Genomic DNA, 16,312 nt, shown 5'->3' with positions numbered 1-16,312 from the left:
TTTATGTGTGTGACCTCTCAGTGGAATTTATGTAGATCCCGTTGAGTGACACCTAATAACTAGTGTGTGGGAATAGTGGTAAAGGATTACTGGTGGTGATATGCTCATTTTAGGTATAACCTATTTTAAGAAAATCTATAAATCAAATCCTGAAGTTAACAAAATTTATACATCAGAGGATGATCTACTTACCCAAGTTTACCAACATTTTTTAAAATAAGATTTTATTTATTTGACACCCAGAGAGAGAGAGTGCACAAACAGGCGGAGAGGCAGGCAGAGGGAAAAGCAGGCTCTCTGCTGTGCAGGGAGCCCACTGCGATGTGGGGCTTGATCCCAGGCTCCTGGGATCATGACCTGAGCCGAAGGCAGATGCTTAATCAACTGAGCCACCCAAGAGCCCCACCAAAATATTTTCTTATTTACAAAGTCTTTACCACAGATTTTCCTTAAAGAGCTACTATCTATAAAAACATACTTCAAATAATTTAACTTCTCCCAAAATCTATCTATACCTAACTATTCTGGGTACATATGAAATTGTACAAAGTGGTCTATTCTAGTAAACAAAAAGTAGATTTTACTGGTGCTTTTGACATTAGAGTTTTAGCTACAAATCCAACATAACAAAGTGCTACTGATAGAAATGGCTTTGATATTACTTACAGAATTTATAATTAACATTATATATATATATCAAGTTATGCTTTTTATTTTGAGGGTAAAAAGCAAATATTAAAAACCAAAGAAATAGTTCTGTTAATTAAAACTTCCTTGAAGTATATTTTATAAAATCCTCCCCTACAAACCACTCCTTGTTTTTTCCCTAAGGGTCTTTTTGCTCTTAACTGACCCAGACACATGGTGAATACCACAGACTGAAGATCTGTCTCCAATCAATTTATTTATATATATATTAAGGTACTATAAATGGTTCTGATCAACTTTGGGTGAATATTAATTATAAAAATAATTTACACATCTCTTATTCTTTTGTTATTCAGGCGTTCTTAGCCAATATTATCCCATTATCTCATTTACTTATTTAAGCAATATTTAGAACCAACAAGTGCCAGATTCTGCCAGTTTGATTATTCCCTTTTTGGGCACCAATTTATAAGGATCTCTTACAAATATAAACTCTCTACCTCTGACGGATACTGGTGTTCCAATCTCTGCCCCATCTCCATTGGCATCGTCCACATTTCTTCTCTGTCCCTTTCCCTATGATAAACTCAAGACTGCTGCCTCTGAGAAGTCAGAGGGAAAAAACATGAAAGTGATATTAAGATGTGCTTTTGGCAGGGAGGACAAGAAGAAGTCTTTATCTTTCTTCTACCAGATCAGTCAATAAGGCAGGTTGCTGAGCAGAAATAGGTAGTAAGCTATGATTTAGGAATAATTATGAAACCAATTTATTTCCCACACTAGAGACTCAAGAAAAGAGCACAAAAAGTATAAAAAGAAAATATAAATTTGCAATAAAAACATGGAAAATGTTGGTTTATAGAAATAATCCTTCATTCTCACCACATGATACTTACTTGCCATCTGTGTCTGATGTGGCTGCATAGTGCAGGGGTGTGCATCCTCTTTCATCAAGGTCATTCACACTTGCTCCTGATCCCACAAGAGCAAACAGGCACTGGTAATTGCAGTTGGCAGCAGCATAATGCAGCGGAGATCTTTGGTGCCCAAGTTAATATAAGAAAAATAAAAGCCAGAGACATATACCAGTAAACAAGAGCACAGCTGACTCTTACTCGACCCAATTACAAATACTGTATTTACAGTGAGCCTGAGATTGATTTCTACCATATACTAAGTCTTCTGGAGGGCTGGAGAGAAAGCTAGGAGGAGAAAGCAAGGTGGCAAAGAACTTCTAAGAATAGGAAATTACGATAGAAACAGTTAAATTATTTCACGGTCCCCCCACAGTGACAATTCTAGTCTTCTGAGTGAATTATAGACACCTTCATATTCTGCTCAGAAACTTTGTAAGACTTCCATTTTAACAAAGCTTCCCTTATACTAATAAAAATGTTTCATAGTACAGAGGTAGAAGCTTCTATTCATGTCTCAGGAGAGGAATAAAGGTTAAGAGAAATATAGAAGCATTAAATAGAATGCCCTATTCTACCAACCATACAGTAAAGCTGCATAGTGATATTGGGTTTCTCAAGCAAAAATTGCAGAGTTTTGAAGATTCGTCACTATTCAGAAGAGTTAGAGTACAGTTTTTAATTTCTAAAGACTGAATATTTACAGCCGTTTTCATCCCAGTTATTGAATTGCAACAGAATGTTACTAAAATTAGGAGTCCCTGTACTTGAATTTCAACTCTGTAATGATTCCATGACTTTTCATTTAAAAAAAAAAAAGAGGAGAAGAAAACAGAAAAGTGAAAGTAAATTCAGTCTAGAGTCTTCATGGTATAACTTTTTCTAAAACATTTACCTAGTGAAACGATAGTAAAACATTATTTTACTTTATTGGATAACAGTATAGTATAGTAACAGCATTTTAAGAAATACAATTAACCCTGAATTACTTTCAAGCTTCTAAACTCAGAATATGCTTCAGAAGCCTTCTCTGCTATTTGTAGTAAAAAATGCTTCAAGTGCTACAAATTAACTAATATAAGATGGATTAAAGTACAATTATAAAAGTCAATTAACTATAAAAATATTGCACTGCAAAGCCAAACAAAGTGATTTTTTATTTTGCAGGTCATTAGTTCCTTTTATTAGTGGGCTTATGAGAGCAGTCTATTCCTCAAAGTAATTATGGGGTCAAATAGTTTTTTTTTCTTATATGCATTTCTGATTCCCTACCATACATAATTCTGTTTACTTCTGCACTGACCCCATCACATGCACTGAACATACATCCACACATTTCCTTCTGACACACACACCCTTTCTTGTCATACTCTGATGTAATTCTCAAACTCGTGACCCACAATTTTGCTCACATTGCCACCTCTATTTTATTTTTTATTTTTATTATTTTTTATTATTGTTATGTTAATCACCATACATTACATCATTAGTTTTTGATGTAGTGTTCCATGATTCATTGTTTGCGTATAACACCCAGTGCTCCATGCAGAATGTGTCCTCTTTAATACCCATCATCAGGCTAACCCATCCCCCCACCCCACTCCCCTCTAGAACCCTCAGTTTGTTTCTCAGAGTCCATAGTAAACCAATTCAAACTGCCTTCAATTCTTTCCTGTATGGTTTTAGCACATGCTGGGTCAATTCCTACTCTAAGTAACTTAGTAGATACTGGTGGCTTTAAGTACTGCTATCATAAATGCTAGTCATAGTGAGAATGAGGATTGGCTAAAAGACTACAAAGGGATTCTGTCACTTCACAGGTATTTTCCTACCAGTCATACCAAGGGGTGTATATGGATGTGTTGTTATGTGTTTATGTATATGTGGGGAGTTATAGGAGGGAAGAACAAAAATTTCATATATATATTTGTTACCTATTTCCTTCCTATTTCTAGTGCTCTGTAACCAAATATGGGCAGTAGAATCTCTGACAATGAAATGACTTGGGGGCAAGGAGACCTGTACTGCTGAGTTCTAGGTCTTGTGAGTTTCTTCTTGAAGGAACAGAGGCACCATGGGGTTTTACATTTCCATGGTATAATTATGGGAGGAGGAAGAATGATATCAAGAGACACAGAGGTGCTTTTAAGGTAAAGCTGTGGCTGGCAGCCTGGGGCTGTGGCAGGGGCCCAAGTGGAAGAAAACTGTGGGTAAAAATGAATATTTAGAAGTTACTGACTTATTTAGGCCTCTCAGTGAATCATGATCACAATGCAAAAGATGCTGAACTGTTAATTCTCAGAAGCCACTTAGAACGTCATGCAAGTCATTAAGTAAATAACATTAATTAGGTTCTATAGAGGAATGGCATCATAGCCTACCTCCCAAATTTGTCCTTTTTGTTGAAGTCTGCACCGGTATTCAGCAGAAGGTTTAGGCACTCCAAATTCCTTTTCAGGGAAAACAGACTTAATTGTCAATAATTTCTTAACAAAATTGGTAGTTTAAGTAAGTATCAAAGCATGTTTTCAAATGAAGACAAAGTGAATAAAATGACATGATTTATGTTTTATAAAAAATAAAACATTAAAATTCATCATATATTTTAAGAATTTATATATATATACATTTTGGCATGTTGCTAGGAAATAACAAATGAGTCATGTCACTATTTAAAAGAAAGTTCACATTTGTAAAAGAGTTCCTGAGAGCTGGTTAAGTGGCTGGCTGCCTTAGGCTCAGGTCATGATCTCATGGGTCCTGGGATCCAGCCCGAGTCCTTGGGCTCCCTGCTCAGTGGGGAGTCTGCTTCTCCCTCCCCCTTCCTGCCCCTGGCCCCCTTAATGCTCACGCTCTATCTCAAATAAATAAAATCTTAAAAAAAAAAAAAAAAAAAAAAGACTTCCTAAGAGTTTTTAGGAACCTTTAAAACAAACCTCAAACAACAGGCTTTTAATAGAATGGTTTAAATTTAAATGGTTTTTAATACTAAATTAAAAGAAAATGGGTTAAAAAAAAATCAAACCTGAAAAATGTTCCAATTTGCTTTCCCTTATCTTTTATACTATAATTGCTTAGATGTATCCTTAGTTAAAATTATAGGAGAGTACGGTACATGCATGGGTCTTTCTGTAGTTTAATTTTAAAAAACCTGAACATTATTACTATGTTACACTAGAAACTGTGACTGCCACGTGATCAGATAGTTGTGCTATCTTTTGTCCCTCCCTCTGGAGGCCAGTAATATGGAAGCTAGGTTTTAACTGGAAGGTTCTTTGGTGACCTTGGAAGAACAAGAGGACCCAGTCATATGTTCACAATCCATCTTTGCATCTGAGACTGGCCTAGTTGGAGTCTTGATTCAGTATACTTGTCCTCTGAAACCACTGGGAATTTTTAAAGAATGATTATTAGTAATAAAATTTTTGCAAATGATGTTTTTGATAAGTCACCATGAATTAAATGGCTTATTTTAGATTTAGGATCTAACTGATCAGAAACATTAGATTAGCAGCATGCTTCAGAGACCACAAGTTTTAACTGACGGTTGTTGTTTATTCAAACCAAGAGCCTACCCTAGCAGCAGTATTTAAAACTGTCCAAAATTTTTCAATCTCAAAAATTTTCTTTTTCCTAGATATTGGTTCTGAGTAGACACAAGACATAAACAAGCCATCGACATTTTTTCCCCCTAAAATTATGATGAAAAAACCCTAAATACCTTCTCAAAGAACATTAGTATTACTCAGAACATCCCTAATGTTTTGTTGCTCTCATTTGAGGACATATATTCCTTTCATTTACCCAGAAATAATTTTCTCTCATAAAAAGCAATACTTCCTTTTACAGTTTTGCTCCACCTCCCCCACAATGCTTCCTTTTACAGTTTTGTTCCATCTCTCCTCCCACTCATAATTTATGACTTAGGTGGAAGAGGATTTAGAAAAAGCAATTTCTACTACTCTGGACTTTCTTCTCCCAAACCACTCCTATTACGGTTTGTTTTCTATTTTGAGGCAGCCCAGAACTAATAAAGAGAAACTAAGATAAAAGAAAAACTGACATGACCAGCTACCTTCTTCTTAAAAAAGTAAAAATTTTGTTAACATACCCTCCAGCTGCAGCTGCGTGTAGACAGGTCCTGCCAAAATCATCTGGGGTATCTATATCAAATCCTGCAAGAATGAACACATCTTATATAGTATCATAGGTAAGTTACTTCACTTTAAAAGTACTATGTCAAGAAATGTCAAGTATCACATGCCCCCCAATTTCAAACAAAACTGAATTACAAACAGGCACAAAATTATTCAAAGTAGATAATAAGGAAGGAAATCCTGGAAAAATAAAATCTTTCCCAGATTTGAAGATAAAACTGCTTAAAAAAAAAAAAAGATTTTATTTATTTGACAGAGAGAGATACAGCGGAGAGGGAACACAAGCAGGGGGAGTAGGAGGAGAAGCAGGCTTCCCACTGAGCAGGAAGCCCAATGTGGGGCTCCATCCCAGGACCCTGGGATCATGACCTGAGCTGAAGGCAGATGCTTAACGACTGAGCCACCCAGGCACCCCAAAACTGCATCTTAAAATTAAAAAAGACCCAACATCTTCTAAGAGGACTTAATAAATGATTCACACTTGGGACATATCTACAAGTGATTTTGGAAAAACAGGATAAAGAGATTGTATTAAAATGTGGGAGGCTTTGGGGAAACAAAAAAAGAAGACTCAGTCTACAATGGTTCCACTTACCAGAAGAAAGAAGTTTCCTGCAGCAATCTGAAAAACCACTTAAGGCTGCCAAATGGAGGGGGAACATTCCATGTATGCCACGCCTGAAGTATAAGCAGGACAGTAACTGCATTACAATCAAGAATAATACAATCATTTGAATAAATTACAAAGAAACTAGCTGAAGTGGAAAGATAATTAGATGAGTCAAAACCTTTAACATTTTGGAGAGCAATTTGGCAAAAGGCTGAAGGTGACCATAGCTTATGTATTATCCAGCAGTTTTCCTCCAGGAGAATTTTTCAACCTTGGCACTATTGTCATGATGGACTTTATTGGGGGCGGGGCGGCTTCCCTGTGCATGCAGGATGTTCAGCAGTGCCCCTGGGCTCTATCCAAACCAGATGCCAGTAACACCCTCCTCCCAAAGCATGACAACCAAAAATGTCTCTGGACATTTGCCTAGGGTGTGAAATCCATTCCCCGCCCCACGCCTCGCCAGTGAGAATCATTACCACAACACAAAATGTTCAAGAATGCTCACTGCAGGAAATTTTGTAAAATTGGAAGCAACTTATGTTTGCAAATAAGTAGAATGAATAAACTATGAAACCTTTACACAAAATTAAATTTTATAAAATGAACTACAGGTATTTGTAGAGATGTGGAAAAAGTCCAAATCTTTATCTACATGGCTAAATCAAAGAGGCTGCAAAAAAGTATACAGTAGCATCACATTTACAGAAAGTTTAAAAGGTTTAAAACAAGTTAATGAATATATATAATAAATGTAATAAAATGTAATAAAAATAGAAAGACACACATAGGAATGATAACCGTCAAATTAAGTAGGGTGTTTACTTCTGCAGAGCACGCAGGAGAATCCATCTTTCAAACAAAATCTTTACAGAGAAACTTTAATACATAAAATAGACAAAGTGAGCTGTTTTGACCAAAGCAGGAGGCAAAAAATCTACAGATAGTATTATTTGAATGAAAAAGAAAAGCATTCAGTATATAAACATTTTTGGGTCTTTTATTTACTTTTAATAAATAGATCACAACAGTGAAAAGCTCTGACTAAAACTGTGTATTATTCATAATTTAGAATTCACTGGGGTTAAAAAAAATATAAGAATATACTACACTGGCTTACCAAATGAAATCACATTAAATATCTATTCTAGCACATCATCCACACAAGTAGGAAAAAGCTCAAGCAATTAGTACCATATTGGGCACAAAATCCATACTTCTACTTGAAATCTCTAGAAAACTGCAATTCACTTCCATCTGTGTTTCCCTGTCAGCACAGCTCTCAACACTGTGGTAAGTACTTACTTTGCAGTGTCAGCACCACTTGTAATAAGAGTGTTGATTAGCAGCTCATGGCCGTACCTTGCTGCTATGTGCAAAGGGGTGTTTCCATTCTTATCCTCACAGTCAATTACAGCTCCTGCAGTAAATAATGTACTATCAGATACTGGACCATATTAAGATCAAGTCAAATTTATTACATCAAAAGTACCATAAAACACTATTCAAACATAAACTAATGGATATAGTGGTTTAACTAGGTTTCACTCACAGGACATTTAATGGGCCAGGCACTGACGTTACAGATTTTACACTTAAAAACAATTTTGTGAACTAAGCATAAGCTTTTAACAGATTTTAAAATGATGAAAGGGTTCTGGAGTCTAATAAGTTTGGAAACCACTATATTAAAACAAAATTAAACATATTTCTTTAGAGCAAGATTTCAGAGCTTTAATGCACACACACCATGTGTCATCAAGATTGTATGCAATGCTTTAGGAATTATTTGATCACAAAACTACTACTTTTTCCTTGCAAAACCATAACAACTATTATCTTGAGGACTACTAACAAACAGTTCCTTGGGATATGGCTTGGGAAACACTAAAGTAATGTACCTAAGAGTATTTAAAGGTTTAGCTTGCCTAGTACTAATTCAAATGCAAAAGAATACAGGTTCCGAAAATAAATGAAAGTCCTAAAAATAGTTCAAAATATCCAAAACGGGAAAAAAGATAAATGCAACAGAGTTTTGTTAATGTATAATACAAATACAAACTGTTGTGGAAAGGCAAAGTTTTCTATTTAGCAATGCTTATAGAAAGCCCACACTAACTGCTAGAGAAATTGTACTTATAATTCAGGTGAAATAAAACAAAAATAAATGAAAAACAAATTGTAAAAGATACATATACATGGCATTTTGTACTCTTTATTATTTGATTTTCGTAAGATCTGAAATCAAATATTAAAAATATATAGACAGCTACAACAATTCCTCAATACCATTCATTTTGTGGATGTTTTTATTACATTTAAGAAAAAAAACAAACAGAAATACTTTTTACCACTCTGGATAATGGTTTGTGATCTGGAGAATCTACCGTGGAGGGCAGTCATGTGCAGTGGGGTTTTCCCATCCTTGCTCTGAAATAATCAAATAAGAGAGATTTAAAATTATTGTTATATCTGTCATATATAACCCTTAGTTTTATTTTGAGTATCTTCTTGCATCTTCATCTTGTAAAACTATTATTCAAGCATTAAGTTTAACTCAATCCTATGTAGGTAAAACAGCTGTTCAAATTAGGAACTTTTTTTTAAAGTACAGGTATTATAAAGCACAAATATACAACAACAACAAAAAAAACCCTTAATGCCTATAGTTTACAAAAAGCTCTGCAAGGTAGGTATACAGTGTAATCTTAGTATCATTCCTATTACAAAGGTGGGAAAACTGAAGCACAAGGATATTAATGATTCAACCAAGGTCACATAGTCAGTAGTGGTACAACTGGGATGTGTTTCCCACCTTTCAAAAATTTCACACTGCTACAATTCTTTCATTCTAAGAAATGCTGAATCCTTCATCAACCAAGGAAAAGTGAATGTTAGCATTAACTTCAACCACTATAATTCACTTTAAAAACTTCATATTTTAATTTGTTTATAATTATTTGTAATAAATATTGTTAGCTTTTTCCTCAAATTACTTAAAATAAATAATCATACTAACTGGGCATGTGTGTATTTAATGTACAAACTCCGAAATTCTAAAGGACTTTGTCAAAACATACAATGTGACCATTATAAAGGAAAGAGTCTATTTTGCAATTCCTAATCCCTCAGCAATATTCAGAATATCTTCTGTATACATATACTTAAAAATGAAATGTGACAAGTGTCCTAAGTTTATACTAAAACTCTATAATGCAGATCTCCTTAAGAAATTCTCATGTCGGGGCGCCTGGGTGGCTCAGTCATTAAGCTTCTGCTTTAGGCTCAGGTTTTGATCCCAGGGTCCTGGGATCGAGCCCCACATCAGGCTCCTTGCTCCGCGGGAAGCCTGCTTCTCCCTCTCCCACTCCCCCTGCTTATGTTCCTTCTCTCGCTCTGTCTCTGTCAAATAAGTAAATCTTTAAAAAAAAAAAGAAATTCTCATGTCATTGTAATAGTGGAGTGTTAGACGAACTTCGTAATTACCTAGCAATGTATTTGATTCCATAATTTTATATAAATTTTTTTTAAGCAAACTATCCAATTGGCAATTTATCTCAGAATTTTTAAACCTTTAGAAGCAGTGTGTACACAGGAGGGAAAACAAACCAAAGCAAACCAAAACAAACAAACCCAAGTGAACAAACAAGGTAGGCTCTGGAATCAGGATGAGCTGAGCTGAATCCTGGTTCTGCCAGTTACCAACAGAAAGAATTAGGAGAAGCTGTCTATCTTCCTGACCCTTCTTCACTCAATGGATATGATATTACCTGTACCTCACAGTCCTGCTGTACAGAATAAATATACTAACCTTTGTAAAACACCCAGTGTATAAGTTATAGTGTATAACAGTGTCTGTTATAGTCTATTATAGTCTATTACTGTATTTGGTGTTTTTATCTATGTAGCAGTTATTTTTTCAACCAGAAAAAAAAAGCACAAAAGCATTTTAATAAAGGGATTCCAGTTTGTAATGTTTTTTCAAAATGTTCCCTATCTAACATATCTTGATTCTTCAATGTTAATCTTTTACCTTACAGACAAGAAAAAAGTAAAAATAAAAACTAAACTGTAATATAAATTTGAGTTCATAAAATGATGAAATGTGAAATATAATTATAGCTAACATTTATATACATAGTAAGCACTATGTTCCAAGCAGTTTTAAAACATTTCATATATATTTAGTCATTTGCTTTTCCAAAACCCTATGACATATATACTATTGACCCTATCGTATAGGCCAAGGGGTTAAGAAACGTAACCAGGTCTCATAGCTAGTAAGTGGAGTCCTACAGGGGGCACTGGATTGACATTTTTACTTTCTACATACTTACTGATCATAAAAAGTATTCCAAATATACTAAAAGAAACAAACAAACAAAACACCCCCAAAAGATTCAGATTACCAACTGAAAAGTCCACGTTAAGACATGTTAGAAGTGGGAAGAGCCCATTTATTTCTCTCTGCAGTGGGGAGACAATGGGTAGATTTTTTTTTTTTAAGTCACCTTAATTAATTTTATATCAAATTAGGAGTTTCAAACAAAAATTAAGATCCACCAAAATTCTAAGAGATGTGTTCACAGGTGACCATAAATAACAACAACAAGTAAGCATTACTTTTTATGTTTAAATTTTAAATCAAATTATTTGGGGTATTTTATCTGACCAAAATTTATGAACAATAAGGTGAAGTGGGAAAAGATGTGCATTTAAGTGATACAATCAATGCAGTAGGGCTCATGTTAATAAGCAAGGTTATAAAAACCAGACCTATACTGCTTTTTAAACTGCATTTACTTTATCTCTATGTAGTACTTTGTAAGACAGCCAATTTAAAAACATATAAATAAATGAGTAATTTCAAGCCTAAATTCACATTCCAATTTCTAGTCATCCACAACTTGATCAGGGACAGAAACAAAATGGAAAAATAATGTAGAAGAAAAAGATGAAGCAGGGAGAAAGAGATGACTTGATAAGGAGAACATGAGGGTTACAAGTATAATTTTTTTATAAGGCAAGTGTCAAAGCCTTATTAGCTCCTTAATCAAGCAACAATTTGATAGGCACTGATTTGATAAATATAGGATACACAGGTGTCAGGAATGAAGATTCTTGAGTGAATATATGTTCTTACTTGTTAAAAACACAAAGTTATTAATAATTTTTATATAATTTCAGAGCTGGAAGGTACCTTAGAAGTCATTAACATCATGGGAACTGTGTTCCAAAGGAACTTGGCTATAAGATAATTGGACAACTGCATATAAATGGAATGTCATATATCCCCAGACAAGATTAAGGGAACTTTTTAGGAAATCTATTTCCAAACCAACATCACTGGCTCGTTCCCTTCAAATCTGCTTAGCCACTGGAGTCAGCTATGTAGGCGCTCACATATGAATCAAACGATCTCTCATCAAATTATATTAAATATTCATGTCTAAATGGCACTGTATAAAATAAATAAAAAGCCTAATTTTTACCCCTTAAAGACAGCACTATAGAAACTAAAACATGTGTCATAGCTAATGTTATAGGTAAGCCATGATACTTAATATTTAACACACAACGATTTAACTACAGTCACTTGATCATAAACAGTTCTCATAGAGACTAAAAAAAATTTGGTTATGATCTTTTGAGAAATGTTAAGATCTAATCTTCATTAAAAAATATCACTAGGCCTTTGAGGAAACAAGTAACAAATTTCTTTTCTTCACAAGAGTTTAGATATTGTTCTACTCCCCGATTATCCAAACAGCAGGAATTCTTCAAATCAAACTGAGGAGTTAAAATTTATTATCAATAAATTTTTAGTAATTATTTAAACTATTAAAAAAACCTTCAGTAGGTGATTTGACTGAGAACTGGAAGCTTTGAATGTATATTCTTAGAAAAGGCATTTTAAACGTAATCATATAATAGGAGTTCTTTATGATACTTCATGCCCTTTCCTTCCTTGAGTATGATAACTATAAATTCTTCCTGTAGCTGAGAGAGGGCAATTTAGAGCAATGACTAATTATAGATGGACTTGCTGCTACTACAGCTATCAGGGTCAGCAGCAACACTAAAAGTCTCTCTAAAGTTAAGAAATACAAGAAAATGGACTCCCTTTCTTTACCAATCTGAAGACTGGCTCATGATACCCACAAAAGAAGCTGAAAGCTTAAGTAATTAAAGCTCTGAAAAACACATTTTAAGGTTAAATGTTTTTACTAAACAGTTCAATTTTATTTGTGGTTTTCTTTTCTTTATAACACAAGATATAGACTGGCAAATACTCAAAGAATGAATTGATGAATTAATACAGGAACAATCAGTGAAAGCATTTTACAAAAATCAAAATGATGATTACACATTATAAAGTAGTGTTGTTCAAAAATGTGGCTGCATGTGCTTTTTCACAGAATTATATAGTGAAAGAACATTTATTTTGGTTCCAGAATTTTCACGTATTTCTAAAATTCAAATGCTCATTCCTGAATGTGAATGTAACCAAAAAACAACAAAAACTATTCTTTATATGTAACACACTGATAGTGGTCTTTCAATTTTTATAAAATTGAAAAAAACTTCAAAACAGAAAAGTTAAAAGGATTACCATGAACACCCATATATATACCACCTGGATTCTATCACTAACATTTTTACTATACGCACATCATCATATATCAATCTCTCCATCCAGCCATCCACCCAATTATTTGATGTTTTTCAAAAGTTGAAGATACGACTACATATTATCTCTAAACACTTTGGTATGTTTATCATAAACGAGCGTTCAACATCACTTTTGTTTGTTACCTCCTAAGGGAAAATATACATGCAATGAAGTGTACAAATCTTAAATGTACCACTTCATGAGTTTTGACAAATGCTTATTTATATAACACAAAGCCTGTCAAAATATAGAATATTACCATCACCCCAGCAAGTTCTGCTACATCCCTTTTTCATCAATCCCTCCTCACAGAGGCAACTGTTCTTTTTTTTTTTTTTCCAACTATAGAATCTGGAACCCCATATAAATGGAATTTCATCTGTTCTAGAACCATCTATAAATGGGAGTAATATGTATATTCTTTTGTAAGACTTTTTAAAGATTCACCTGTGTTCTTGCGTCTATCCGTAATTTGTTCCTTTTTATTGCTGAATGGTATTTGTCACTGATACTGTTTTAAACAGCAAACTCCTAAATAGTACAGTATGGATTCTGATTTTATTTCATACCTTCATATTGACATCGGCCCCATTGCCTACTAGAAGCTCTAAACACAATGCTCCATGTGTTGATGCAGCAGCAAAGTGCAAAGGAGTAAATCCTTTTTCATTCTTTTGATTTACATTAGCACCACAGTCTATAAGTTCATTCACTACAACATCTTGTCCATTATAGCAGGCTACATGAAGAGGTGTATTTCCATAGGCATTTGGTTCATTCATCTATTGGAAGAAAAAAAAATCTCAATGTTAAAGTAGTCTTGCGCTACTTGCTACAAGAATGAGAGCTAGTTTAGTGATGTTGTGGTTGCAATCAAGTTAATAAAGTGAGAAACAGGGCTAAATACATAGATAAGGCTTATAATGCTAAAGTTCTTTTAAAATAATGAACATTAACAACAGCATTTTGGTGTCAAATAGATTTTGTACATTCAGGGAATATAATTTACACATGCAATGTCTACTTCATGACAAAACTGAATGATTCCAAGAGAGAAATTTTAAGAAAATGAAAACAAAATAATGTATTTTTAAAGGTCTTCAAAGTAAGGTACAGTTATAAGAATTAACTCTAAGAATCATGACAAATGAACACAAACTGAAAATTCTGAGATATATTGAATAACATGCTTATTTTCAGCCTTTACATTTGCAGTGACAAAAGATTAAAGTTGGTAATGAAGTAAAAGTTAGGATTTAAAAAAAATGAGTGGCATCTTTTTCTATTTCATTTCTGCACAAAGTTGGACTCTAGATATTTTCCAGCCTTACATGTTAACATTTTACCAGAAGGAATGTGCTCTTCATACTGAGAAATAATTCTTGAGCAAGATTCTCTTTTCGTTCTGTTTCTAATAAATAAAATGGGTGAATACTTTAAAGCTTACATGACTTTTACATAAAGAATGTGACCTTTGCCCAAAGAGATGTCTAGCCCTTGCCCTTGTCTTCTGGGAGGTAATCTATGGCATACTTGATAGGAGTGTCCTCATTTAGGGTGGGAGCTGGCTACAATGGATCTTAGAGTAGGACTGGACGTAGCCAATGGTCTAGGGGTAGGATGTGCCAATGCCACATAAACCAACTATGTGATTTAGGGTGCGGGCTCTGGAGCCCTCAGTTATCAGTGGACTTGGAGACTGAAATCAACCATGTGGGCAAGTGATCGATTAATCAATCACACCTATGGGGTGCCTGGGTGGTTCAGGTAGTTAAGCATCTGCCTTCGGCTCCGGTCATGATCCTAGGCTCCTGGGATAGAGCCCAGCATCGGGCTCCCTGCTCAGTGAGGAGTGTGCTTCTCCCTCTCCCTCTGCTCCTGTGCTCTCTCTCTTGTTCACTCTCTTTCTCAAATAAATAAAATCTTAAAAAATAAATAAAAATTAAAAAAATAAATTAAAAAATCAATCACACCTATGTAAAGGAGCCCCAATAAAAACTCTGAAAACAAAGCTCACATGAGCTTTCCTGTTTGGCAATACTATGTGCATACTGTCATACGCTGATGCTAGGAGAGTAAGGAGTCCCAACTCCATGGGAAGAGAACAATGAATGCTTTCTGTTTAGAATACTCCTGGACTTTGCCCTATGTGTCTCTTCCTTTGGCTGATCTTAATTCGTATCTTTTTTGTATAATATACCATGAGTATAATAGTTGTGAGTTTGTTTTTGTTTTTGTTTTAAGTAGGCTCCATGACCAGCATGGGGCCAATGTGGGGCTTGAACTCACAACCCTGAGATCAAGACCTGAGCCCAAATCAAGAGTCAGATACTTAACTGACTGAACCACCTAGCGCCCCTTCAGTGAATTTTTTGAATCCTTCTAGTGACTTATCAAACCCGAAGGTGGTTTTGGGGAATGCCCCAAACTTGTAGTTGATCAGAAATCAGGGCAGCCTTGTTTGGAGACTGTCCCCTCTAACTCTGAAGTTGGCCTCAACTTATCACAACTGTATTTTAACATTTTCTTTTCTGAAATCCCTGGTAACAGAAATTGGATAAAGTGAAAACTTTAGTCAAAGTACCTACACTTCACCACCAAAAGTTAGGAGACATGGAATAGCTTCTCCCTCAGAGTCTCCAGAACTTTGAGAGATTAAATTTGTTTTAAGTCACTCACTTTATGGTAATTTCTTATGGAAGCCCTGGGAAACTAATAAATCATGCAACTGGAGGCCACATGTCAGTAAACGGCTCTGAGTCTGACCATTTATTCCAAAGAACTCTCTGTCACCACAGTTTACAAATGTTACTTTACTGTCAATAACACAAATTAAAAAAACTCACCAGAATGGATGTGAAACAGTAGTCAGAAACAAGATGCCTCATTTATCTAGATCAGTTAGTTGTACGGTAAGGCATTATGCTACTCTGGTGAAACAGAGCTAGAGGAACTGCTGAGAAATAAAACTTCTATCTATTTGCACTCTACAAGACCCTCCCTAACAACATGTTTGGATTTTTGTAACATCTCACAATCCCGACATTTTCAGTAACTACTTGTTTGCTTTAGGCAAAGTGCTTCATATAATCCTTAAATTAAGAGTCTATTCAGCTCTACAATTCTGCCTCGCATTCTTTATCCAACCAGATTACTACTTACCTTTTTGTTTGTTTTTGCAGCTGATCTAAAGCCCTCCCTCTAGCAGAGCCTAACCCTCTCTCCTTCTAATTTGCTCTTTTTAATCTGTTTTGAAGAACCAGACAAGTCTGTCAGAACTGTACCTAAAATAAGAGTAAATATATGAAGA

The 16,312-nt window shown here is 34.8% G+C and overlaps 1 protein-coding gene across 11 annotated transcripts in view; it reads right to left on the bottom strand.

Annotated features, from left to right (window-relative positions):
• ANKRD28 (ankyrin repeat domain 28) overlaps positions 1–16,312 on the bottom strand; it is a 200,816-nt gene that overhangs the window by 31,225 nt on the left and 153,279 nt on the right. For all 11 annotated transcript variants that reach the window (XM_034994292.1, XM_034994258.1, XM_034994274.1 and 8 more), the window contains 7 exons: positions 13,572–13,784; positions 8,681–8,759; positions 7,635–7,749; positions 6,315–6,397; positions 5,674–5,737; positions 3,944–4,012; positions 1,545–1,685 (listed from right to left, as the gene is read on the bottom strand). In XM_034994292.1, coding sequence (XP_034850183.1) covers positions 1,545–1,685; positions 3,944–4,012; positions 5,674–5,737; positions 6,315–6,397; positions 7,635–7,749; positions 8,681–8,759; positions 13,572–13,784 — 764 coding nt within the window. The remainder of the gene's footprint in view (positions 1–1,544; positions 1,686–3,943; positions 4,013–5,673; positions 5,738–6,314; positions 6,398–7,634; positions 7,750–8,680; positions 8,760–13,571; positions 13,785–16,312) is intronic.

This window comes from Mirounga leonina, unplaced genomic scaffold (genome assembly GCF_011800145.1).
Source record: "Mirounga leonina isolate KUSES-001 unplaced genomic scaffold, KU_Mleo_1.0 Mir_115, whole genome shotgun sequence".
NCBI classification, from domain to species: Eukaryota; Metazoa; Chordata; class Mammalia; order Carnivora; family Phocidae; genus Mirounga; species Mirounga leonina.
This window is presented reverse-complemented; position numbering and strand designations above follow the sequence as displayed.